We start from the raw sequence: 20,815 nt of genomic DNA, 5'->3' as shown, positions 1-20,815 counted from the left end.
GTGTCCACTTTTAAAACAGCTATTTGTGAATAACTTGAAAAGTATACATGCAATTTTGATGATTTGAAGTTCCTAAAGTACTTACCTGCAATACCTTTCTAATGAGATATTACATGTAGAATTTGAACCTGTGGTTCTTAAAATAAACTAAGAAAAGATATTTTTCTATATAAAAACCTATTGGCTGGATTTGTCTCTGAGTGTGTGTACCTCATTTATTGTCTATGTGTATGTACAACAAATGCTTAACACTACTCCTTGGATAAGCCTACTGCTCGACCACCCTACCACAAAATAGAGCATTAGTATTATCTCTTTTTGCCACTATCTTACCTCTAAGGGGAACCCTTGGACTCTGTGCATGCTATTCCTTACTTTGAAATAGCACATACAGAGCCAACTTCCTACAATATGTAAGTGCATATTTAAAACTGAACTAATGTGAATCACATCACGTATAGAATCACGATGGAATTACAGTCAATGTAATTCAGTAAGTAAGAAAACATTACTGCTCGTTACTCGGATTCAAGCATGTGAATCTATGAAAGATCCAATACTGGAGAAGAAAATTAGTTACTTACCTGTAACTGCAGTTCTCCAGTATTGGTATCTTTCATAGATTCACATGCGACCTACCCTCCTCCCCTCAGAGGCTCCCCTATTATACAGATATTAAACTTCACACTCCTAATAGAAAATCTGAGGGAATTCAGCCTCTGTTGGGAGTGTTTGGGAGGGGCTGAATCCTGATTGGTTGATACTCAAGTTTGGGTCTTTTCACAAAACAAAGTGGATAGACTGTAAAATACCTTATGAGGCCTACTTGGGCCTACTGGTTTTATTTTTACTGACTTACTGCTTTTTATATATTTAAGTTTACCGTGAGGCTCCCACCTCGACGACGGGGATGATTCAAGCATGTGAATCTATGAAAGATACCAATACTGGAGAACTGCAGTTACAGGTAAGTAACACATTTTCTTACTTACCTGTAAATCCTAGTTCTCTTCCAGGGGTATCCTCATCAAAGTCATAAACAACCCACCCTCCTCCCCGGACGCACGTCTCCTAGAAGTGCAGGACAGACTGTGTTTTGAATCAGTTATGAAAATTGTCACCGTAAAAAGAACTGACCTAACTGTGAACCAACTGTCACCTTTCCTTCACCCCTGAGGCATGGTGGGATACTGGAGGTGCTCAGGGTCTTAAAGGCACGGTGCCAAAGTTTTTATGGTTCTCCTGTGTTAACCTGCATGCAGCCTATTGGCTAAGAATGCTTCAGTGTTTTTCAGTGCAGTTTTTTCTATTTCTTCTCTAGAGTTTGCTACTGCTCACTTCACTAATCCTAGTTTTAGGAGCTTGGGCACATATTTATGCTCTATTGTACTATTTAATATAAAAAAAAAAAAAAAAATTCATAGAAATAAAGCATTTTTAGCCTGTTTTTAACATGATAGTCTGCATGATTATTTATTACACATGTATAATATGTGTATATTTGATATATGCGCCGGGGTCCCCGCACAAGGGCGGGAATATTCAATGTTTATGACTTTGATGCAGATACCCCTGGAAGAGAACTAGGATTTACAGGTAAGTAACTTATCCTTCCTCCCCACTCTCCTCCCAGCATCCCACCCCTTTGGATTCTGCATTTGGTCCCAAGCCATCACCTCCCCACACCATTTAGCCCCATGCCATCAGTGACACCACAACAACTTTTAATTTAGGCAGACCTTAGACCAAGTTTTGGTACCCCCACCTGATCCCTCTTGAGTGCCTTCAGGCCCTAAGGATCTTAGGTGACCTCCAGTCAGGTTCCCACTGGTGATCTGTTCCTGTTGACTTAATTGCATTGCCGGCCCCATCTCCAAGCCCAATTTCTCTGACTCCGGCTTTGGTGCAACTCTGATAGCTTCTCCTGGGCCTCAACTGACGCCATATCTTGGGTCACAATGCCGGCCACAAAGTCAAAGAACTCTGGCCTCCATCCAAGACTTGCTTTGACTTCAACCGGCTGGAGTTGTGAGAAATTTGCTTGCCACTAAAGAGGTACTTTCTGACCATCAAGGGGGAAATAGCGCAGATTGTCACAGACAACACAATAGCTATATAGTATTGCAACAAATAGGGCGGTGTGGGGTTGTAGGTCCTGTGCCTGGAGCTTCTACATATCTGGAGGTGACTGAACATTCAGGGCATTTCCCTGAATGCTCAGCATCTGCTGAGATCTTTAAATACCTTGGCAGATGTTGCGTAGCAGATCATGAATGACAGTTATACTCCGAAGTGGCACAGGGCATCTTCCAGAGATGGAGGACAACCCTGTCCTGATCTATTTGCCATCTCAGAAAATACATAGTGTCAAAGCTTGTGCCTGTTAAAGTTCCTAAGAAAGTTCTCCCTCAGAGATGCCTTCCATTTCATCTGGGGCTTGAGACTCCTGTATACCTTTCTGCTCTTACTACTACTACTGCTGAGAGTGCTGAAAAATATCAAGAAAGACAGGGCCCAAGATACCTTAGAGGCAGGTGGTACCTGGAACGTCTGGCCATGATTATTGTTTTTGGGTAAGACTGCCCCTTCGAGAGGATCTGATGTCTCAGCAGCAGGGTGAGGTCTTGCTACCGAGCCTGCAAGCTACCTCCCCAAGCACCCTAAGGTGGTTTTGGGTTGATTTGGGCAGCCAGACAAACATCCAGAAAAATGGTATAGACAAGAAGCTGGGAGAAGTTTGTTACCTGGTGCCCTCATGAAGATAAAGGGAAGAGAAATAGTGAAGGTAAACTTCAGTGAGGCCTATTATATTAAGAAATTTTACTTTATACAGCTTTCAAAAACTACATGGTATTACTCAGTCTGGTTCTTTATGCCCTGAGTGTATCATGTTTGAGAGTAAACCAGTTCTATAGGATTCAATTTTGTGGACCTTGATCTGAGGCACTGGAAATTATATTACTATTTGATTTTGATTGCTGTCTTTTCTCTTTCATTCCCCAGGATGGACGGGGATTTGGGATTGGAGAACTTGTCTGGGGTAAGCTGCGTGGATTCTCCTGGTGGCCAGGGCGTATTGTATCGTGGTGGATGACTGGCAGGAGCCGGGCAGCTGAGGGTACCCGTTGGGTCATGTGGTTTGGAGATGGGAAATTTTCTGTGGTAAGTGAGATAAAAGAATGCAGAAATCTCCTGCTTATAATGCACCTCATATTAAAGTGACCAGCATTACAAACCACAGGGTCCAGTATCATCTTGTTGCAAAGACATTCATCAGGTTGGCATTTTAGTTAGAAAATCATATTGGAAATAAATCAAAATATTTCTGACCAGTCTGATGCTTATAGCCCAAGATTACAAAAATCATTAGACCCACCCTTCCTAAGAATGAAGCATGTGTAGATAAACGTAATAAATTCATAAATGTATCACAGTACATTAAATGTCCTTTATGACTACATATGCATGAGCAGGTTTGATGCTTTTACATACTGCTGCATTACAGAACCGGTGAACAGAGCACATTTATTTTTACTAGAGCATAAACATTGATATGTTTTAAATTCCAAGTGATTGTGTGGTCCATCCTAGTGCTCATCTCCCTTATGTGCTGACTGACATTTACCAAATGTATTCTTTCTGCATGGTCACAAGTGACTTGTTCAGTTGATCTTTTTTTTTTAGTGGTGCTATTGTATACTTAGAGGCCGACTTTTCTCTGCTACTTTAACTTTCTTTCATCTGTGGACCTTCTCTGAATGCTGCTGATCACCAGCTTTAAGGAAGGTTGAAAATTGGTCTCAGCCGTTCTCTGCAACTGACCAAAAGACGTTCTGCTTGAAGCATTGGAAATTTAATAATTTTTCTGCTACTTGCTTGCTGTGTAATCAATTTTCAGCGCATTCTCTGAAGACTGGTGTTCTTTGGTTCTGCACTTTGCCATGAGTAAGCAAGTGATAATCATTAACACGTGAATTAGACTTACTAACTCGGACACTCGATCTAACTGGACAGAAACTTGTATATAGCAAAAATAAAAGTTACAAGTGTTTTCAGGTATGTAATTCAGTTAACAAAGCTTCTCTTGTCTGAATGGTCTGTAAAGTCTAGTTCCACCAGAGCTTGGTCAGAGGTCCCAGTATGACCTACTCTTGATAGGCGTTGTCCCAAGATAAATTCTAGCCATAAATCCATTAAAGACTATCATTTTTAGTACTATACTGGCCTAACATATGAAAGGATCTATGAGTGTCTTTAAGACTCAGGTCTCCCACAGTTCATTCTTTGTCGTCAAGTTGAGGTAACTGGTAAGTCCGCTGTTCCCAGTTCCTGTTTGTGCATTTTAACCTTGCGTTTGTGAAACTGAGCTTAGCACCATTCTTGCAACGGTCTAGTTTTGAAATATTCACCTGTCCTTCCTCCACCAACGTGACGTAGAATCTTAGTGCAGCCAACACCTTAGAACAGTGGTTCCCAACCTTATGACTTCTGTGGACCTCCACTTTTTCATTACTGGAACCCGGGGGGGCCCACTGAATCATTACTGGATTCCAGGAACCCCTCACTGAGTCATTTTCTGAGCAGTTGCAGAACCTCTGAGAAGGCTTTGCGGACCCCCAGGGGACTCTGGACTACAGGTTGGAGACCACTGCCTTAGAACCCTTTCCTCACAAAAGGTGCTTAATTATCTCATGGCCATTCTGGATCATGACGTTGGTGAGCTCATGCCAGTTACTCTGCAAACTAGGCCAGGAGGTTAATCAGCACAACACAGGCAGTGGAGCATAACATGTTTTCTAGAATTAAAAGCTCCTGCTGTCTAATGGATAATCTTAAATATAAGGTTCAGCTTGACAGCTAGAAAGGGGTTTTCATCAAAGAAGGGAGTGCTGGTCCTAAAGAACACAAACAATTGTTCAGCCATCTCTCCCTATGCTGAATCATATTTTGAAAGATTTACCTACAATCTGGGACAAGCCTTGTTTATCACCATCAATCAGCGAAAATTATGAAGCCAAGTATGGGCTCCCATGAATGTAGTTCAGCGTCAATTACCTATTTAGATAAACAGTTACATTTTGTACGTTTGCAGAGAATTGTGGTGTTACCAAACATTTTCCTCCATCTTTGCCAGTCAGTCACAAGCTATAATTGCCAGTGCCATCCTAAAATTTGGCCTAAGTTGGTGAACGTTTAGGCAGATTTTATGCCTTATAATCCGCATGAAATTGTTCCTGATGCTTGCTAGCTAGGAATAAGAGTCTGTTTGTGCTCAGCATTGCCCTTAGTGTTATTGACATGGCAGCTAGAGGCATATGCCCATTGATAACTTGTGTGCTGCTAAATTGACTTCATGCCTATCCCCTTTGCTTTGTCATTTCAGTGTTGAGAGCAAGATTTTTATCTAAAAAGTATGTTCATTCCCACTGCAGACTCATCCTAGCATCCCTCTTTTGCTAAGTTTGGCCGTCCCTGGTGGTCTTAGGGCTTCTGAGATGGATTCCAACTCCAGACACGAACAGTGTAGAAACTTTTTCAGGTGACACCGCTGTAGGATGTGTTTCTGGTTTCCATGAGCACCCAGCTGCCACTGGCACATCTGTTTCTGGGCATGCTGCATTAGCACCTAGGTTTCAAGGTCTAACCACGTGGTCTGATGGTGCTGATCATTCCATAGCTGCAGTGGGCTGTTTTAGTTCTTCATGCCCCAGCTCTTCACACTTCTCCATTTCTCTGCAGCCTCTCTTTTGTGTAAGTATATCTCCAGCGCCCCTCATCGCCAGTCTACCTCTGCCCTCAAGTTGGCCCTTCTAATTTCAGTTTCCTGATTTCAAACCTGGCAAAAAGGATTTGACAGTCTGCAGTCCCAAAATGAGAGTATAGAACAGTTCCTCTGGCTCTACTGCTCCAGGACCCTGGATTCTGGTTAAAGAGAAATCTTAGCTCAATGACTTGTGGTTTCTCCCCAATACTTGAACCGAGCATGCAGGCAGTTTGTGAATTAAGCAAGGGCAGTTCCTGATTTTTGTTTATTCCTACCAGAGTGGTCCAGAAATAGTCTTTGACCCACAGTGTCAGCAGGAGTGAGGGTGAAGTTAGATTTCCTCGTTACATGAGACCCACAGCAAGGACATAAGAGGGAATGACTTCCCCTTAGCTACCACTAAACCTATTGGGCGTAGCACTTCGATCCTACAATGGAGCAGTAAATGTCAGGGATTTTAACTACACTACACAGTGACCCTCACCCTCGCTCTCCTAACCTTTACTGTGAAGAGTCTCATCCACCACTCTGGACCTCACAACTGCTTTTGACAAGCCCTGCAATTCACATTGCTGCCTGGACTGTCTTCAGCCTCCATCCTTTGTACGATTCCCACTCCAGTGCAGGAAATCAAAACTGGTTCTTTGGTGGCCAAATGTAGAACTCCAATCCATACACATACTACTGCTCCCCCACGCACACACTTTATCCATATCTGCATTAGTGGAGGGAAGGACCTAGTTGCAGAGGACTGGCATATCCGTTTTAAAACTCATGAGAGGCCAGTTGGCAACTCTCCCTGGCTGGTGATCTGTAAAAGCAATTAGTCTGTTGCTGACACTACTACAAATCCATTAGAGCCTCTTGAGCGGATAGTATTCATACTCAGACAAGGAGGATGCACATGATGTTCTCCAAACTAGAGAGCCCTGCTGTTTATAGCCTTTCAAGTTATAGATACCTGCAGCTCCCGATCATGATTTTCCTGTTTGCTGTGGCCAAAAGTCTAAAACTAAGAGATACTTGCTATGGGTAACTTGAGGCAGTGTTGCACTCTTCCTTGACCCATTTGTGGGACCTTTTCATTCTAAACAACTGTTCTTCCATTGTCAAGCATGGAAGTAGCAGAAAATATTCTTCTGTGCCTAAATACTGAACAACAGAACTAAAACTGGCCTCTTCATCAGGCATGATATTCTGTAGAGATAAATAGCGTCTTCCTTACTCTTTCAAGCTTGGAGGCTGACCATTGTGTCCTCACTTTCATCAGGTTGGAATCAGATTCCCTCAGCATCCTGTTTTTCTCCTCTTCATGATTAAATAGTTTCTTAGGACATGGTTGCAGAGAAACTAATGTTTCAGGAGCTGGAAGCAGTAGGCACTTACCCAGACAGAGGCAGGAATTTGTTAACACACAACTTGTGCTTCTTCGCAGCCAACCTGTTGTCTTCCAGGTGATCCACAGCAAATAGTCATAAGCAATGAATTGTCCCACTCACTAGTGGTATCCCAGAGCACTTTGCAAAATGTATAAATTATATATTCTCAAGCTCTTTCAGAAGACAAAATGTTCATATACATTGACACCAATAGACTTTGCAGCCTTAAAAATGCTAACAATAGCCATATTTCATTTGTATAATTTGTAAAATTATCCTCAACTGCAGCAATATAGTCAGTGTATTCAAAGTGACTAGAAATATCATTCACAATTTTTTTTTTTTTTTAAGGAATTACAAATGGAATGTAGACCAATGGTAGCACACAGCTAACGCTTCAAAACTGGTACTATGCCTTTAAGGGCCTCGGCCTTACTCCAGTGTACCATCATGCACCAGGGGTGACAGGTCATTTCATTTTTCTGGCTCCTGGAAACAGGGTACTTGAGTCCTCAGTTTGGCCTTTTTTTTTTTTTTTGCTCACAAACATTATTTTGAAACCTGGTCTAACCAATCTCATTCAATGTTCCTTATAGCTAGAGAGAGTTTTCACAGGAATTTAATATCGTTTTCAGTCAGAATGCCTCTACTTTTTGTGAAGTGTCCCCCAAGACAAAATCCCAGTCAGATCCCCATGACCTCTGCATCGTATGCCCTCCTGACAATTACCATCCAGAACACTAGTGGCAGGCATTTAAAAAAAAAAACATCCAGAAGGACAGCCAAAGGAGGCTGCTGGGCCTATTGGAAAGTCTTCAAGAGACGTCACGAAGGGCGAGGAAAGCATTTACAATTTACCTCGGTGCCCTCTTTGTGTTCTAGGGACTACCTAAGAGGTAGACCTAAAGATCTCAAGAGTACAGAGAGAAGACTACATTCCCTGTCCATGTTGAGAACAGGTACTGTAGCCACATGCTGGCTTTCAAGACTTAGTACTTCGCTGTCAGCATTGCGACCAAGGCTGCTGTCGTCGTCAGAACCACCACCACCATCAACACTGAAAAGACCTTCTCATTCAATGTGAGACTTCCATCACCTGCATCTCCATTGCACTAACATGCAGTAGATTGGCTCTGTCGCCTTAGGAGGAGAATGCCATGCTTGTCAGTCTGACTATTCTAGGGGGTACTCACCCACTAGAAATGTAATGCCTGTGGTCAGTCATTCTCCCACTCTTTCTGCCAAAAGATTTGTTTCTTTGCAGTTCTCACCTGCACCACAGGCCACTCGCTTTGTTCTAAAGTGGCCTAAATCACCAGTGGTTCCACAAGAATCACCTAGGCCTTTGTCTAAGGATATCCTATGAAAAAGGGGACATAATAGATCTAATTCACGCTCCCCTTCAGGACACTAGGCGTCCTAGTGAAAGATCACCTTCCAACAGGACCTCTTGCCGACGTTACCACTCCGTCAACATTCGTGCACACCACAGATTACTCCTCTATCGGGTATTGTTCTCCAACTCTCCTTCCACAAGACTATCATTGGTAGGTGACCGCACTACTTTTAATGAAGTAATTGGTAAGAGCAGCAAACAAACTTTAAATTCCTTTACCACACCTACCACCACTATGTCTGTGATTTTTTTTTTAAACACCGCAACACAAGGCATCTTCCTTTTCCTGATTCAGTAATCATCTCTGTCCCAAAGAAGTCACTTGCCGTTGCATCTTCATCCACTTGTCCTCCAGATAAGGAAAGTAAATGTATGGATATAGTGGATAAGAAAATGTGCACCACAACTGCTCCCAGCATGATGGCTGCAAATACAGCCTTGTTAAGCCATTACTGCCAAGAGACGACAGACTAGACTTTCAAGAGATCCTTCAGAAAGGAATGATGGTAGCAAACCATGTCATAAGTTCTGTGACAGATGCTTCAGACTTATCTGCCCATGAATATTGCCATGGGATTTGCCCCAGGCGTAATGCTAAGTTGATACTAAAGGGCTTAAAACCAGAAACCCAGCAAAGAATTCTTAATGTCCTTATTCAGGAAAGTCTCTCTTCATACATATCCCGTGTGGATGATGAGATGTCCAGAATAAAGACTGAAATGGACACACTGAAGCCAGTTGGTCTCTAAAAAAAAAAAAAAAGAATTCAGGAGACTCTACAAGTCCTACGAAACCAAATCCCTTAACAACACCTGCTACAACACCATCCACTATAAAAGACAGCCCGATGAGCCCAGATTGTCCTTTAAAAGCAGAAGACACCGGCAAACATTGGCTGCTGCAGGGAAACCCTAACAAAAATAGTGAGCCCTTCCCTCTCCTCCTTCAGTTGCTCCAGTGAGGGAAGTATTTTAAATATTCTCCAAATGTGACAGGAAATTACAAAAGACAAATGGGTTTTAAATATTGTTCAGAAAAATTCAAATTTCCTCCACCTACTGTACTACTGAAGAACACTTTCATTATCATCAAGACATCCTTTGAGAAGAAATCAGCAACTCACTTCAAAAAAACATTCAGTGAAAGAAGTACCTTCTTACCAAAACAGAACAAGATTATATTCTGATATTTTCTGGTATAAAAGAAAGGTCCAAAGGAAGAATTCAGACTCATTCATGATCTGAGTCTTAACAAACAAGTTGATATAGAAAGAAACATTAAGATTGTTGGATTTGCACTAGATCTATCCCCAATTACATCAGGGAGGTGGATATGCACAAGAAAACATCAGAGTGCATAGTTCCACATTCTGATAATAAAGAAACACAAAGTTTCCAAGATTTGTGGTGAAAAAACATTATTACCAGTTCAGTATTCTTCACTTGTGCCTCAAGAAAGATCTTCAGACCTTGCATGACAGTGGAGGCTGCTCATCTAAGAAAGTTAAAGATCTTGGTCTACCTTATCTGGGGATTTGGTTAATAAAGGCATAATCTCCAAATCTAGTAAGTAAGCCTTTACACCTGGAAGCGAGTATCTTGCGAAAAACAAGGTTCAGAATCAACTTGCAAAAGTCAACAATTAATCCAGTGCAAAGGATTCACTACTTGGGAGCGATATGAGACATAACTGTTGCAAATGTTTGTCCTTTGGAAGAGAGACTCAAATCTGTCCAACAAAAATGTTGCAGTCTGAAGCATTTACTCCATCCAGTGGCACAACATATTTCCTTATTACTTGGATCAATTACATCATGCTTTTTCTGTAATTCTAAATGCCAGACTCCACATGAGGCCTTTACAGCAGTGCCTGGAGGATCAGTGGAATCAGAAATCTTGAAGCTGTGAGAACAAGTAAATGTTTTTCCAAGCTCTCCAGTCACTAACTTGGTGGTGCTAATCGATCAGCCTTTCTAAGAGAGGTTCTGTTTCATCATGATATTTGTTTGCAAACTGTAGTGATAGATGCATCACCTCTAGGATGGGGTGCTCACATGAACAATCTATAGACATGGGTAATAAGGACAGAGAAAGAAAATGCATATCCCATTATTCTTTTAGAGTTGAGGGTTGTCGATCTAGCTCTAAAGTCATTATTCCCTTTTTTGAAAATGATTTTACTTCTTGTTCAGACAAACAATATAACACCAATGCATTATCTGTAAGAGCAGGAAGGAACATGCCAGAGAAAACTGTCTCTGGAGGCTCAAACCACTTCAAAATGGCTTTATATGAGAGGCCTACCTATTATAGTTGTCTATCTATCAGGCATACAAAACTCTCAAGTGGATTCTCTAAGTTGGCTAATACATGACAATCACAACTGGTTTGTCCACAAAGAAGTACTGCAAGCGTTTTCGAAGAATGAGGCTATCCTCAAATAGCTATTTTTGCAGACACAAACAACAAAACAAACATTTGCAATGCAGTGAGTCTCGTGTTTGCTCGAGTAAGAGCTATAACCGTTGTAAATATCTAACTGGACCTTTCTTGCCACACAAACTGGAAAAAAAGTAAAAAAGCTGACATAAGCAAGCTGATTCAAAGTGCTGCAGTGAGCGTGAAGGATAGAGACAAAAGGAAAAAGAAGTTTGCTCGCAGTCAAAGTTATCGACAATAGTGCAATTATCCATAGAACAGTGTTGATGGCCAAGGCGGTAACAAAACCACCCTAAGGGGGGGACAAACGTAAAGCAGTTTCCAACGAAAACAAAGGATTTTTAAAAGGCAAGCCCATGAATGAGTGATAGTGATGGGTGGGTGTGGTTAAAAGCCCAGATGCATACCAACTCGTCAGAAAAGCATTGCTTGTGTGCTGCTTTGCTCAACCTAAAAAGACCATGCTTTCCCTCCAGATACTACCAAGCAAGGTCCATGTGAAATGCCCTTTTGATCAACTGCTCAGCTAGGTTTCTCTATGCTTGTTCTCCAATCTTGCTGATTCCAACAGTGTTGATCAAGCTACACAGTTCTAAAGGAAGTATGATCCTTGTATCCGTGGAATGGCCTCAGCTGTGGTGGTTCACAGATCTTTATTACCTATCAGAGAAGATCACATATGAAGAAGATGTGTAGTTAAGATCTTTTCAACTAGCTTGAGGGCCGCATCCCAACCGACAATATTACAAGGTAGCATTTTGGCTCCTGGATTCTAGCAATATGGATATTTAGTTCTCCCTATGGACTGTATCGATATGTTTGACGAAGGGCATCATCTGAATTCAAGTAGAAAAGTGTTCTGCGTCTGGTGTATTCAGAATAATTATAACCCTATTGCACAGCAATAGGAGGTGGTTATGGACGCAGTTATTTCATATCTTTTACACCAAGCAACATCTGGCCTTTCCCTTTCTTCAATACAGATTCAACTTGCAGCAATTGCTTCAAATAGGAAATCTCCTTTGCTAAGCTTTGTTTTGAAAATAGAGGTAGTGAAGGATTCCTTAGATTGGATTAAGACAGTTTTCCCTTCCATTTGTTCCCCTTCTTCCCTTTGGGAATTGAATATTCTGCTTTCAAAATGGATGGATCCTCCCTTTAAACCTATACACAAGATCAATCTACAACATGTATCATGAAAGGCTGCCTTCCTCATAGCCATTACTTGTGTATGCAGGAAGTTTCAGCCTAATGTTGAAAAGAGCCTTGTAAACATTTTCATAAGAACTCAGTTGTAACTAGAACTCAGCCTGTCTTTCTTGCAAAAGTAGTGTGGGATTTTCATGTAAATCTGACAATTTCTTTGCCAACCTTTTTCCCAAATCCACCCATCAGTCAGAAAGAGCTCTTCATTCACTGGGTGTCAAAAAGGTACTGATGTTTTATCTAGATTATAAGACAAAATAGAGCACACAGACTGAACACATATTTGTAACTGTGGTCTTCTTAGGACAGTTCTCTCCACTTCTGAGTAATCCATTTCTAGATTGATTGATTCTTGCATAGTTTTCTGGTAACAATTTGCAAATAAATTACTCTTCGGTAAGTCAAAAGATAATTCAACTAGAGGAAAAACATTGACTATGGCTCTGTTAAGAAATTTACCCACATTCAGAAATATTTAAATCTGCTTCTTGGAGATAGATACATACCTTTACCAGAGACTACTGTTTGGATTCATATTCAGAAGCTGATGCCCAAGTAGATCATGCCTCTTCAAATAATCATTTTGGAGAAACATCAGACCGTTCTGCTTTTTTCTACTTGCTTGTGATTTTTGTATTATGATGAGCTTGCTACACTATTCTGTGCTTACGACTGTTGATGAGCATCACCAGAAGAGAGAGAAAGGTTTCTCATTTGTATTCCTAGTTCTTTTCCGTGGGAATCCTCATCAAAGTCACAAGTAACCTTCCCACCACCCCGGACAAGATTTTAAAGCAAAGGTTTATGTTCTATGCCGATGATCTGTAACTCTCTTAAAAAAGAATTGACCTGTCACCTCTGGTGCATGGTCGGACAACGGAGTAAGGGTGAGGCCCTTCAAAGAACATTGCCAGTTTTAACGCTCTTGCTGTGCAACCGACGTGGTGACATTGCCCTACATTCCCTTTGTTTTTCTATAAAAAAATTGTGACGGATATTTTAGTCACTTCGATTACAGTGACTACACTGCTACACGGAAATATTTTTTAGAAAGAAATCATAAATTAAATTTGAAAATTTGACTTTTTCAGCCATTGTTTGCCTGCAAAGTCTATTGCTTTCTATGTATATGCACCTTTTGTATTCTGTTTTGCAAAGTGTTCCGAGATCCCACCTCTGGATGGGACAATTCAGTGCTTCTGACTTTGAAGAGGATATCCTTGGAAGAGAACTAGAATTACAGGTAAGAAACTTTTTTGACCTTTTAGCTGTGAGATTGCTTTTGTGTGTTGGTGCAGTTAATGCCAATTTTACCTACTTCCATATTCTGGTCTTAGCACTTTAACTTCAATATGTGTGGTTTGTGGCTTGGTTACGATCAGTTTAAACTGCTCTTTTTTCAATGCTCTGCCTCCATCTTTACCAAGACAATAATAGTGAATGCTGCTGTTAGATGCCAGATCCATATGACTTCATGCCTCTATTTGTATGTTCAGAAATTGAACAAACAATGAAACTGAACAGACAATTATTTCTTTTTATTTTTATTTTTTAGATACATTTGTTTTGCAGTTGGGGCCGCTACTAATACTTAAAAAAATGAAAAAGACATTGTGCCAAACCAACGCAGCAGATTTCACATAATTACATAGCTTGCTGATAACATATCCTGTAATTTCTATAATGAAGTCAAATTGAGAGACACTGTGATAAATGGACTCCATGAGTGTGATAGATCTGATTATAGGCCTGCGCATGAATATAGGCATGGCAGTTGGATGTTTTTGGAAAGCGTGGTCTTAAGAGCAGCTTTGAGTAGCTTTGGTAGGTATAGTTGTGTGTTATTGTGCATGCTTGAGTCCCTCTGTACGTCCAGGTGTCTTTGTGCACACATGTATGTATCTACTAGAGGGTTTTCTGTGAAACAGATCATTAGCATATGTTTACGCATGTTACTGTACAGTGGTTCTGGATCAGAGACACTGATGTGATTCAACACATGAATGCATCATTGTCTTTATGCCCCTGCTGTAGAAATGCAGAGTCTGGCTAAACTAGAAGTCTGACATGTCCTTTACTGTCACCATCCTGGGATCTGTTCTTTCAGGTAAGTTACTGCCTGATTATAGAAATATGAACTTTGAGGGGCTAAAAAATAAGAAAAGATGTGAACTGGCGTTTCAGTGATCTTAATTCAAATCTTTTCTCAGTTTAGCAACACCCACCTGAACAGGTCTACACAAAAAGTACACTAGTGGACCAAGACCTCACTTTTTCTTGAACATTTATGTGCTGTTTCTGATGTTAACAGCAAGGTGGGAATATTATTAAGAAAACATTACTAGTAAAGACACTTCGTTTTTTGTGCAATGGCTCTCTTAAATGCATTTCTTGTCCTCTGTCAGCAGTGGGGAATATGGGTTGTTCAGTATTGCTCCACACTAGTTAAAGCACAGCTATAACCTGCTTTACTTTTAAACCCTGAATTCAAATAGGTTTGTGTAGAAAAGCTGCTCCCTCTCAGCTCCTTCGCAAATGCATTCCACCAAGCCACGTACAGCAAACAGCCCATGTACAGGAAAGCCATCTATGAAGTCCTGCAGGTAAGCACAACATCTGCACGTTTTTATGTTTGTCAAAATCATAAAGCATCTACCACAGAGTAGTGAACGAACACAAAGAGCAACATCATGATAGAATGTGAGAATAATTAACAGATCAAAAATTGTGAAGGAGTAAGAATATTAAAGAAAAAGATCGGCGAAAGTTAAGTGTCAAGTGAAATTAAAGATTCAGGCTTTGGGAATGAGGAGCTAAAGTCCAGACACTTGAAGAAGACTGGCCTAGAAGAACAACACAGAGTATGAGGCAGCGATTAATGGAATGCCACAGAAAGAAAGGCAAAGGGAACATTTTGTATATACATTTAGAGACAGTGCATGATAAACACAATTTCTTCAGCATTGGATCTTTCATAGATTCACATGCTTGAATCATCCCCGTCGTCGAGGTGGGAGCCTCACGGTAAGTTTAAATACATAAAGCAGTAAGTCAGTAAGTTTAAAACCAGTAGGCCCTAGTAGGCCTCATAGGGTGTTTTACAGTCTATCCACTTTGTTTTGTGAAAAGACCCAAACTTCAGTGTCAACCAATCAGGATTCAGCCCCTCCCAAACACTCCCAACAGAGGCTGAATTCCCTCAGATTTTCTACTGCACGTCGTGTGAAGGGAGTCTCCCTGAGCTCTGCTCAGTTTACCTTATTTCTGACTGAAGATTGTTTCTCTCAGGAAACTAGCTTTACAGCTTTTCATGTCTGAAAAGACAAAAAAGGGTCTGTTCAGAGACTGTGACAGAGATGGGAAGAAGAGACTGCATGTTGATGACCCCCACAAGAAATGCATCTACTACCTCCATCCAGACCACAAGGTGAGAGACTGCAAGATCTGTTGCACCTTTAGTAAAAAAAAAAACTCAAGGGCCGTGAGGGTAGACTTCTCTTATGGCTGAAGAAGCAGAAAGCCATGGAGCATCCTTCCTCAGACGAAAGTGAAGCGTCATCTCATGCTTCTCGCCCTCAGAAAAGAACAGGTCAGAGAGGGAGAGTGTCTGATGAGCCACCAAGGAAGGTGCCCAAGAAGATAAAACAAGTCTCTACTGAGACAAAAAAAGGATGTTTCCCATTCAGAGACACTAAAAAATTTGCCAAAAAAGGTTCATTCAGAGCCTACTATGACTTTGCATAGGAAAAGCACCTAAAAAAAAGACATCCCTGTCTCTGTCACCCCAGAAAGAGCCAGAAAAGGTCTCTTCAGGGAAAAAACACACCGTCACAACATCGGTCTCACCGATGATCATGACGTCGTCGCCGTTATCATCAACGACTATAATTACGGCAAAAGTTTTTAAAAAGGCTTCGTCGGCAAACACATCGTCGACGGCGGAGGCCTCCTGGGTTCACCAATCGACCAGGGCACTCCCATCTATGAAGCACCTCTCAATGAGGTTTAAGAAGGCACCGCCGACGACGGCACCTACAGAGGATACGTCGACGAAACAACGGTCGACGAAACAACGGCCGACGAAGGGACCGCCGACAAAGGATTCGTTCACGAAGGGCCCGTCGACGAAGGACCCGTCGACGAAAACACCGTCAGTGACTGATCCGTCGACGTGGGAACCGTCGACGATCATTTCGTCCACAGCATTAACAATGTATAGACCATCGACCTTCCTGGATACTCCACTGCACCATTCATCAACTAATCTGCCTTATCATCAGGACGACTCCACCAGGTTCTTACCCCTTTCACTTATCACCATAGGGGACAAAGCTTCTGATATTCTGCCAATGCATACCTCACCAAGCAAGGTATTGCCATACCCTCCACAACATCTCTTAGATGATGACGACGATGATGCATACTCCCAAAACGAGGGAATGTTTTGGGCAGCTAGTAGCCCGTCTCAACTTCATGTCAAGTGCCAAGATTTTGATGATGAGGACGAACAGCATTACCAGCCTAGTTATGCCTCAACATCCTACCCACAGGCAGAACAACAATCGCCCCTCTCCATGCCTAGCACACTAGTAGCGGACCTACAATATATGCTTAATGACTACTATAAAAGGTTTCCACCATCAACGCAGACCACACCACCTAGACCTGAAAGCTACCAGACACCTCGTCAAACCCAGACTACTAATCTTCCGGAAACACCACAGGCTAGCATACTGGTAACTAGCCAAACTCAGGAAGCCCATTCCTTGTTAGACGACGAAAGGGAAGAGGGTGAGCTAAGAGATTCTGCGACTAGTGAATGGGATGATTATCTCGTCCCCACGCCATCTCCACCTCCAGCAGGTCCAGTAGATTCGCCTCCAGAAGACATAGGAGGTTTTCATAATCTGATAGAGAGAGCGGCAAAGCGTTTTGGCCTTTCAATCGTCTCTCATGAAACAGAGTGTTTTCTGTACGACTTCAAAGAGCCATCAAAGAGATCGGTAAGATCTATACCCATAGTAGATTTCTTATGGCAGGAGGGTTTGAAGGCAATGAAAAATCCTGCAACAGTGCCTTCACAAATGCCAAGATTAGAGAAGAAGTACAAGGCCCCAGATGATTCTCCGGCCTGTTTAGTGTCACAGCCAAAACCTGATTCTGTGATATCACAGGCGGCGCAGCGACGTTCCAGAAACCCCTCCGCACCTATAGCATCTCCCCAGACAATTCTCCTCTGTTGCGGCGGTCACAGTTAAGGCGGCTAACACCCTTGCCATCCTGGGAAGATATGATCGCCAAATGTGGGCAGACATGTCTGCTTTTTTGGATCTCCTGCCAGAGTGCGTCAAGGTGGAAGCAAAAAAGGTGTTGCAGGAGGGAGAAAGGGTTGCTGCAGAGATTATAGACAGCGCAATAGACATTTCGCTAACTGGCTTCAGGCAATTGGCTGGCGCAGCAGTCCTGCGCAGGCAAGGATGGCTAAAGGCCACATAATTTAGACCGGAAGTTCAGAGTCGCGTTCTCGACATGCCTTTTGATGGAGAGAGTTTGTTTGGGAAGCATGTCGACGACATGTTACAGGCCATCAAAACTGATATGGATACAGCAAAATCTCTAGGTACCCTTCAATATAAAAAACAACCTTTTCGTGGAGCATAGGGAAGAGGAAGTTACTCCTTTCGAGGGGGATACCAACAGTACAGATCCCAGTATCAGTCTTCCTCCACAGGATCACGACACCAGTACCACCAGCAACAACAGCATTCCAGGTTACCACCGGCCGCAGCTTATAAACATCCAACTAGAGGAAGAGGAGCTGCCCGAGGTAGAGATACGGGCAGAAAACAATGACCCGCCAGTCATCTCAGCACTTCCCCACCCACCAGTATCGAGGGTCGGAGGTCGCATCACTTCCTATTTCCTCCAATGGGAGGCTATAACATCGGACAGACGGGTACTCAATATAGTGGCCAGAGGTCATACTCTGGAATTCACGCAAACACCACCTCCACCCCGAGGATGAACCAACTCCTCAAGGAAGTAAAAGTGATGCTGAGCAAAGGAGCGATAGAGCCAGTCCCTTTTTCTCAAAAGAACAGAGGATTATTTTCCCTCTTCTTTCTCGTAAGGAGACCCTCAGGAGACTGGCGCCCCATCCTGGACTTAAGAGCACTAAACAAGTTTCTAAAGAAACAGTCGTTCAGGATGGTAACACTTCAGGATGTCCTGCGTCTTTTAAATGCTGGAGATCTGATGGCATCCCTAAACCTCCAGGATGCTTACTTTCATATTCCCATACATCGCAACCACCGCAAATTCCTAAGGTTCAGAGTGGGTGGTATGCACCTCCAATTTCGAGTTCTCCCATTCGGTCTCAAATCGGCCCCCAGAATCTTCACCAAAATGTTGTCTCCGGTAGCAGCGCATCTCTGCCAGTCGGGTATCCAGGTTTTCCCTTTCTTGGACGACTGGCTCATAAAGACACCCTCAAAGTCACAAGTAAAACGCCATATTTCGTATTGCCTTCAATTGTTAAACAGCCTGGGGTTTGTAGTCAACTACCAGAAATCTCAGCTCCACCCCAAACAAGTATTAAACTTCCTAGGAGCAATACTAGACACAGTCCACAACAAAGTGTACCCATCTCACAAGAGGAAACAAAAACTAACCTCCACAAAAAAGTTTGTTTCAGTCTGCATCTACAAATCATTGCTAGGGATGATCTCATCTTGCATTCCGCTAGTCCCAGACTGCAGGCTCCATATGCGACCCCTGCATGAGCAATTGGACATACAATGGACCCAGATCAGTGGTTCGTTCGAAGACCAGATTCACATAACACCTCTAATGCAAAACACTATGAGGTGGTGGGCGACTCTAACCAATTTGTCAAACGGACTTTCATTCCTTCATCAAACACCCAGTTACATAGTAACAAGGGATGCCTCTCTTGAAGGATGGGGTGCACACTGCCAGGACCTGCAAATCAGCGGATCCTGGAATGCAAAAGAGGTTCAACTCCACATCAATTACCTAGAGCTCAAAGCGATACACTTAGCTCTAAAAGCTTTCTTGCCAAAGCTACAAAATTCAAGCGTCTTAATCAGGACGGACAACACAATCAGCATGTTTTATCTAAACAAGCAGGGAGGCACGTGATCCCTACAACTCTTGCAGCTAGCGCAACAAATCTGGACATGGGACATCAAGCACAATATTTCACTCAAAGCGGAGCATGTGCCAGGACAAACCAACGTTCTGGCAGATACCCTGAGCAGGACAGTGATACCTTATCACGAGTGGGAGCTAGACCAGAAAATTCTCAACCGATTTTTTTTCTATTATGGGGCAAACCGAACCTAGACCTATTTGCCACTCTCGAGAACAAGAAATGCCAGTATTACGCAAGTTTGCTTCCCCAGAAAGGTTCGTGGGGGAATGTGTTTTCGATGAGATGGTCCGGGGTTTATGCCTACGCTTTTCCTCCGATCCCGCTCATTCCGAGAGTCATCAACAAACTAAAGACGGAGGGGTGTCGCCTCCTATTCATAGCTCCCAGATGGCCCAGACAAGTCTGGTACACGGAGCTCCTAATGCTCTCCGAACAGCCACAAGTGCAACTCAGACAGAGTCCGGCTCTCTTAACGATGCACCAGGGACAAGTCAGGCACCCAGATCTGTCATCTCTTCATTTGTCGGCTTGGCTCCTGAATACAATGAATATTTGAATCTCAACATTTCCTCGGAGTGTAGATACATCTTAGCAAAAGCTAGAGCTGACACTACCAACAAAACCTATAGACTTAAATGGAAACGTTTTTGTATATGTGTGCAGCAGAAGCCATACATCCCTTTTCCGCTCCTCCAGAGCAGATACTTCCATATCTCTTGCTCTTGGCAAAGTCAGGACTTTCATATTCCTCCATTCGAGTGCATCTGGCAGCAATCTTGAGGTCCCACATATCACCACACAGGGTCTCAATATGTTCCACAAGAATTGTCAAGCAATTCATGAAAGGCCTTTTTCGTGTTTTCCCGCCAGTTAGAAAACCTCAGCCGTTATGGTCCTTGAATGTTGTATTAATGCAGCTCATGAAAGCTCCATTTGAGCCGATCCACAAAGCCGATCTAAAATTCATCTCATGGAAAACAGCGTTACTACTAGCTCTTACTTCAGCCAAAAGAGTCAGCAACATTCAGGCTTTCACTGTCAAACAGCCTTTCCTCCAATTCACAAACTCAGGTGTGATCCTGCGAACAAATCCTAAGTTCATCCCGAAAGTTCCTTCAACGTTTCACTTGAATGAACCAGCCATCTTAAAAACCTTTTTTCCAAATCCGCAAACAGTAGCCGAAAGGACATTACATTCCCTTGATATTAAAAGTTGTTTAAAGTTTTATCTACAGAAAACACAAACCATCCGCCAGTCTGACCAATTATTTGTTGTATTTGGCGGAACAAGAAAGGGACATGCGGTGTCCAAACAGACTATAGCCAGATGGATTGGCCTGGCAATTCAATTCTGCCATGCAAAAGCAGGTAAACCGCTCCACAGCACGGTGAGAGCCCATTCCACAAGATCGGTAGCCACTTCAGCTGTACTCTTTGCTGGGGTGCCACTACATAGCA

At 42.5% G+C, this 20,815-nt stretch overlaps 1 protein-coding gene across 6 annotated transcripts in view; it reads left to right on the top strand.

The window, feature by feature from the left end:
* The window catches only part of DNMT3A (DNA methyltransferase 3 alpha), a 1,562,966-nt gene that overhangs the window by 1,013,808 nt on the left and 528,343 nt on the right, over window positions 1-20,815 (top strand). For all 6 annotated transcript variants that reach the window (XM_069233637.1, XM_069233638.1, XM_069233642.1 and 3 more), the window contains 2 exons: window positions 3,004-3,162; window positions 14,679-14,786. In XM_069233637.1, the coding sequence (XP_069089738.1) occupies window positions 3,004-3,162; window positions 14,679-14,786 (267 nt within the window). The remainder of the gene's footprint in view (window positions 1-3,003; window positions 3,163-14,678; window positions 14,787-20,815) is intronic.

This window comes from Pleurodeles waltl, chromosome 5 (genome assembly GCF_031143425.1).
Source record: "Pleurodeles waltl isolate 20211129_DDA chromosome 5, aPleWal1.hap1.20221129, whole genome shotgun sequence".
NCBI classification, from domain to species: Eukaryota; Metazoa; Chordata; class Amphibia; order Caudata; family Salamandridae; genus Pleurodeles; species Pleurodeles waltl.
Note: the sequence above shows the minus strand (reverse complement) of the source record. Positions and strands in the feature narration are given on the sequence as shown.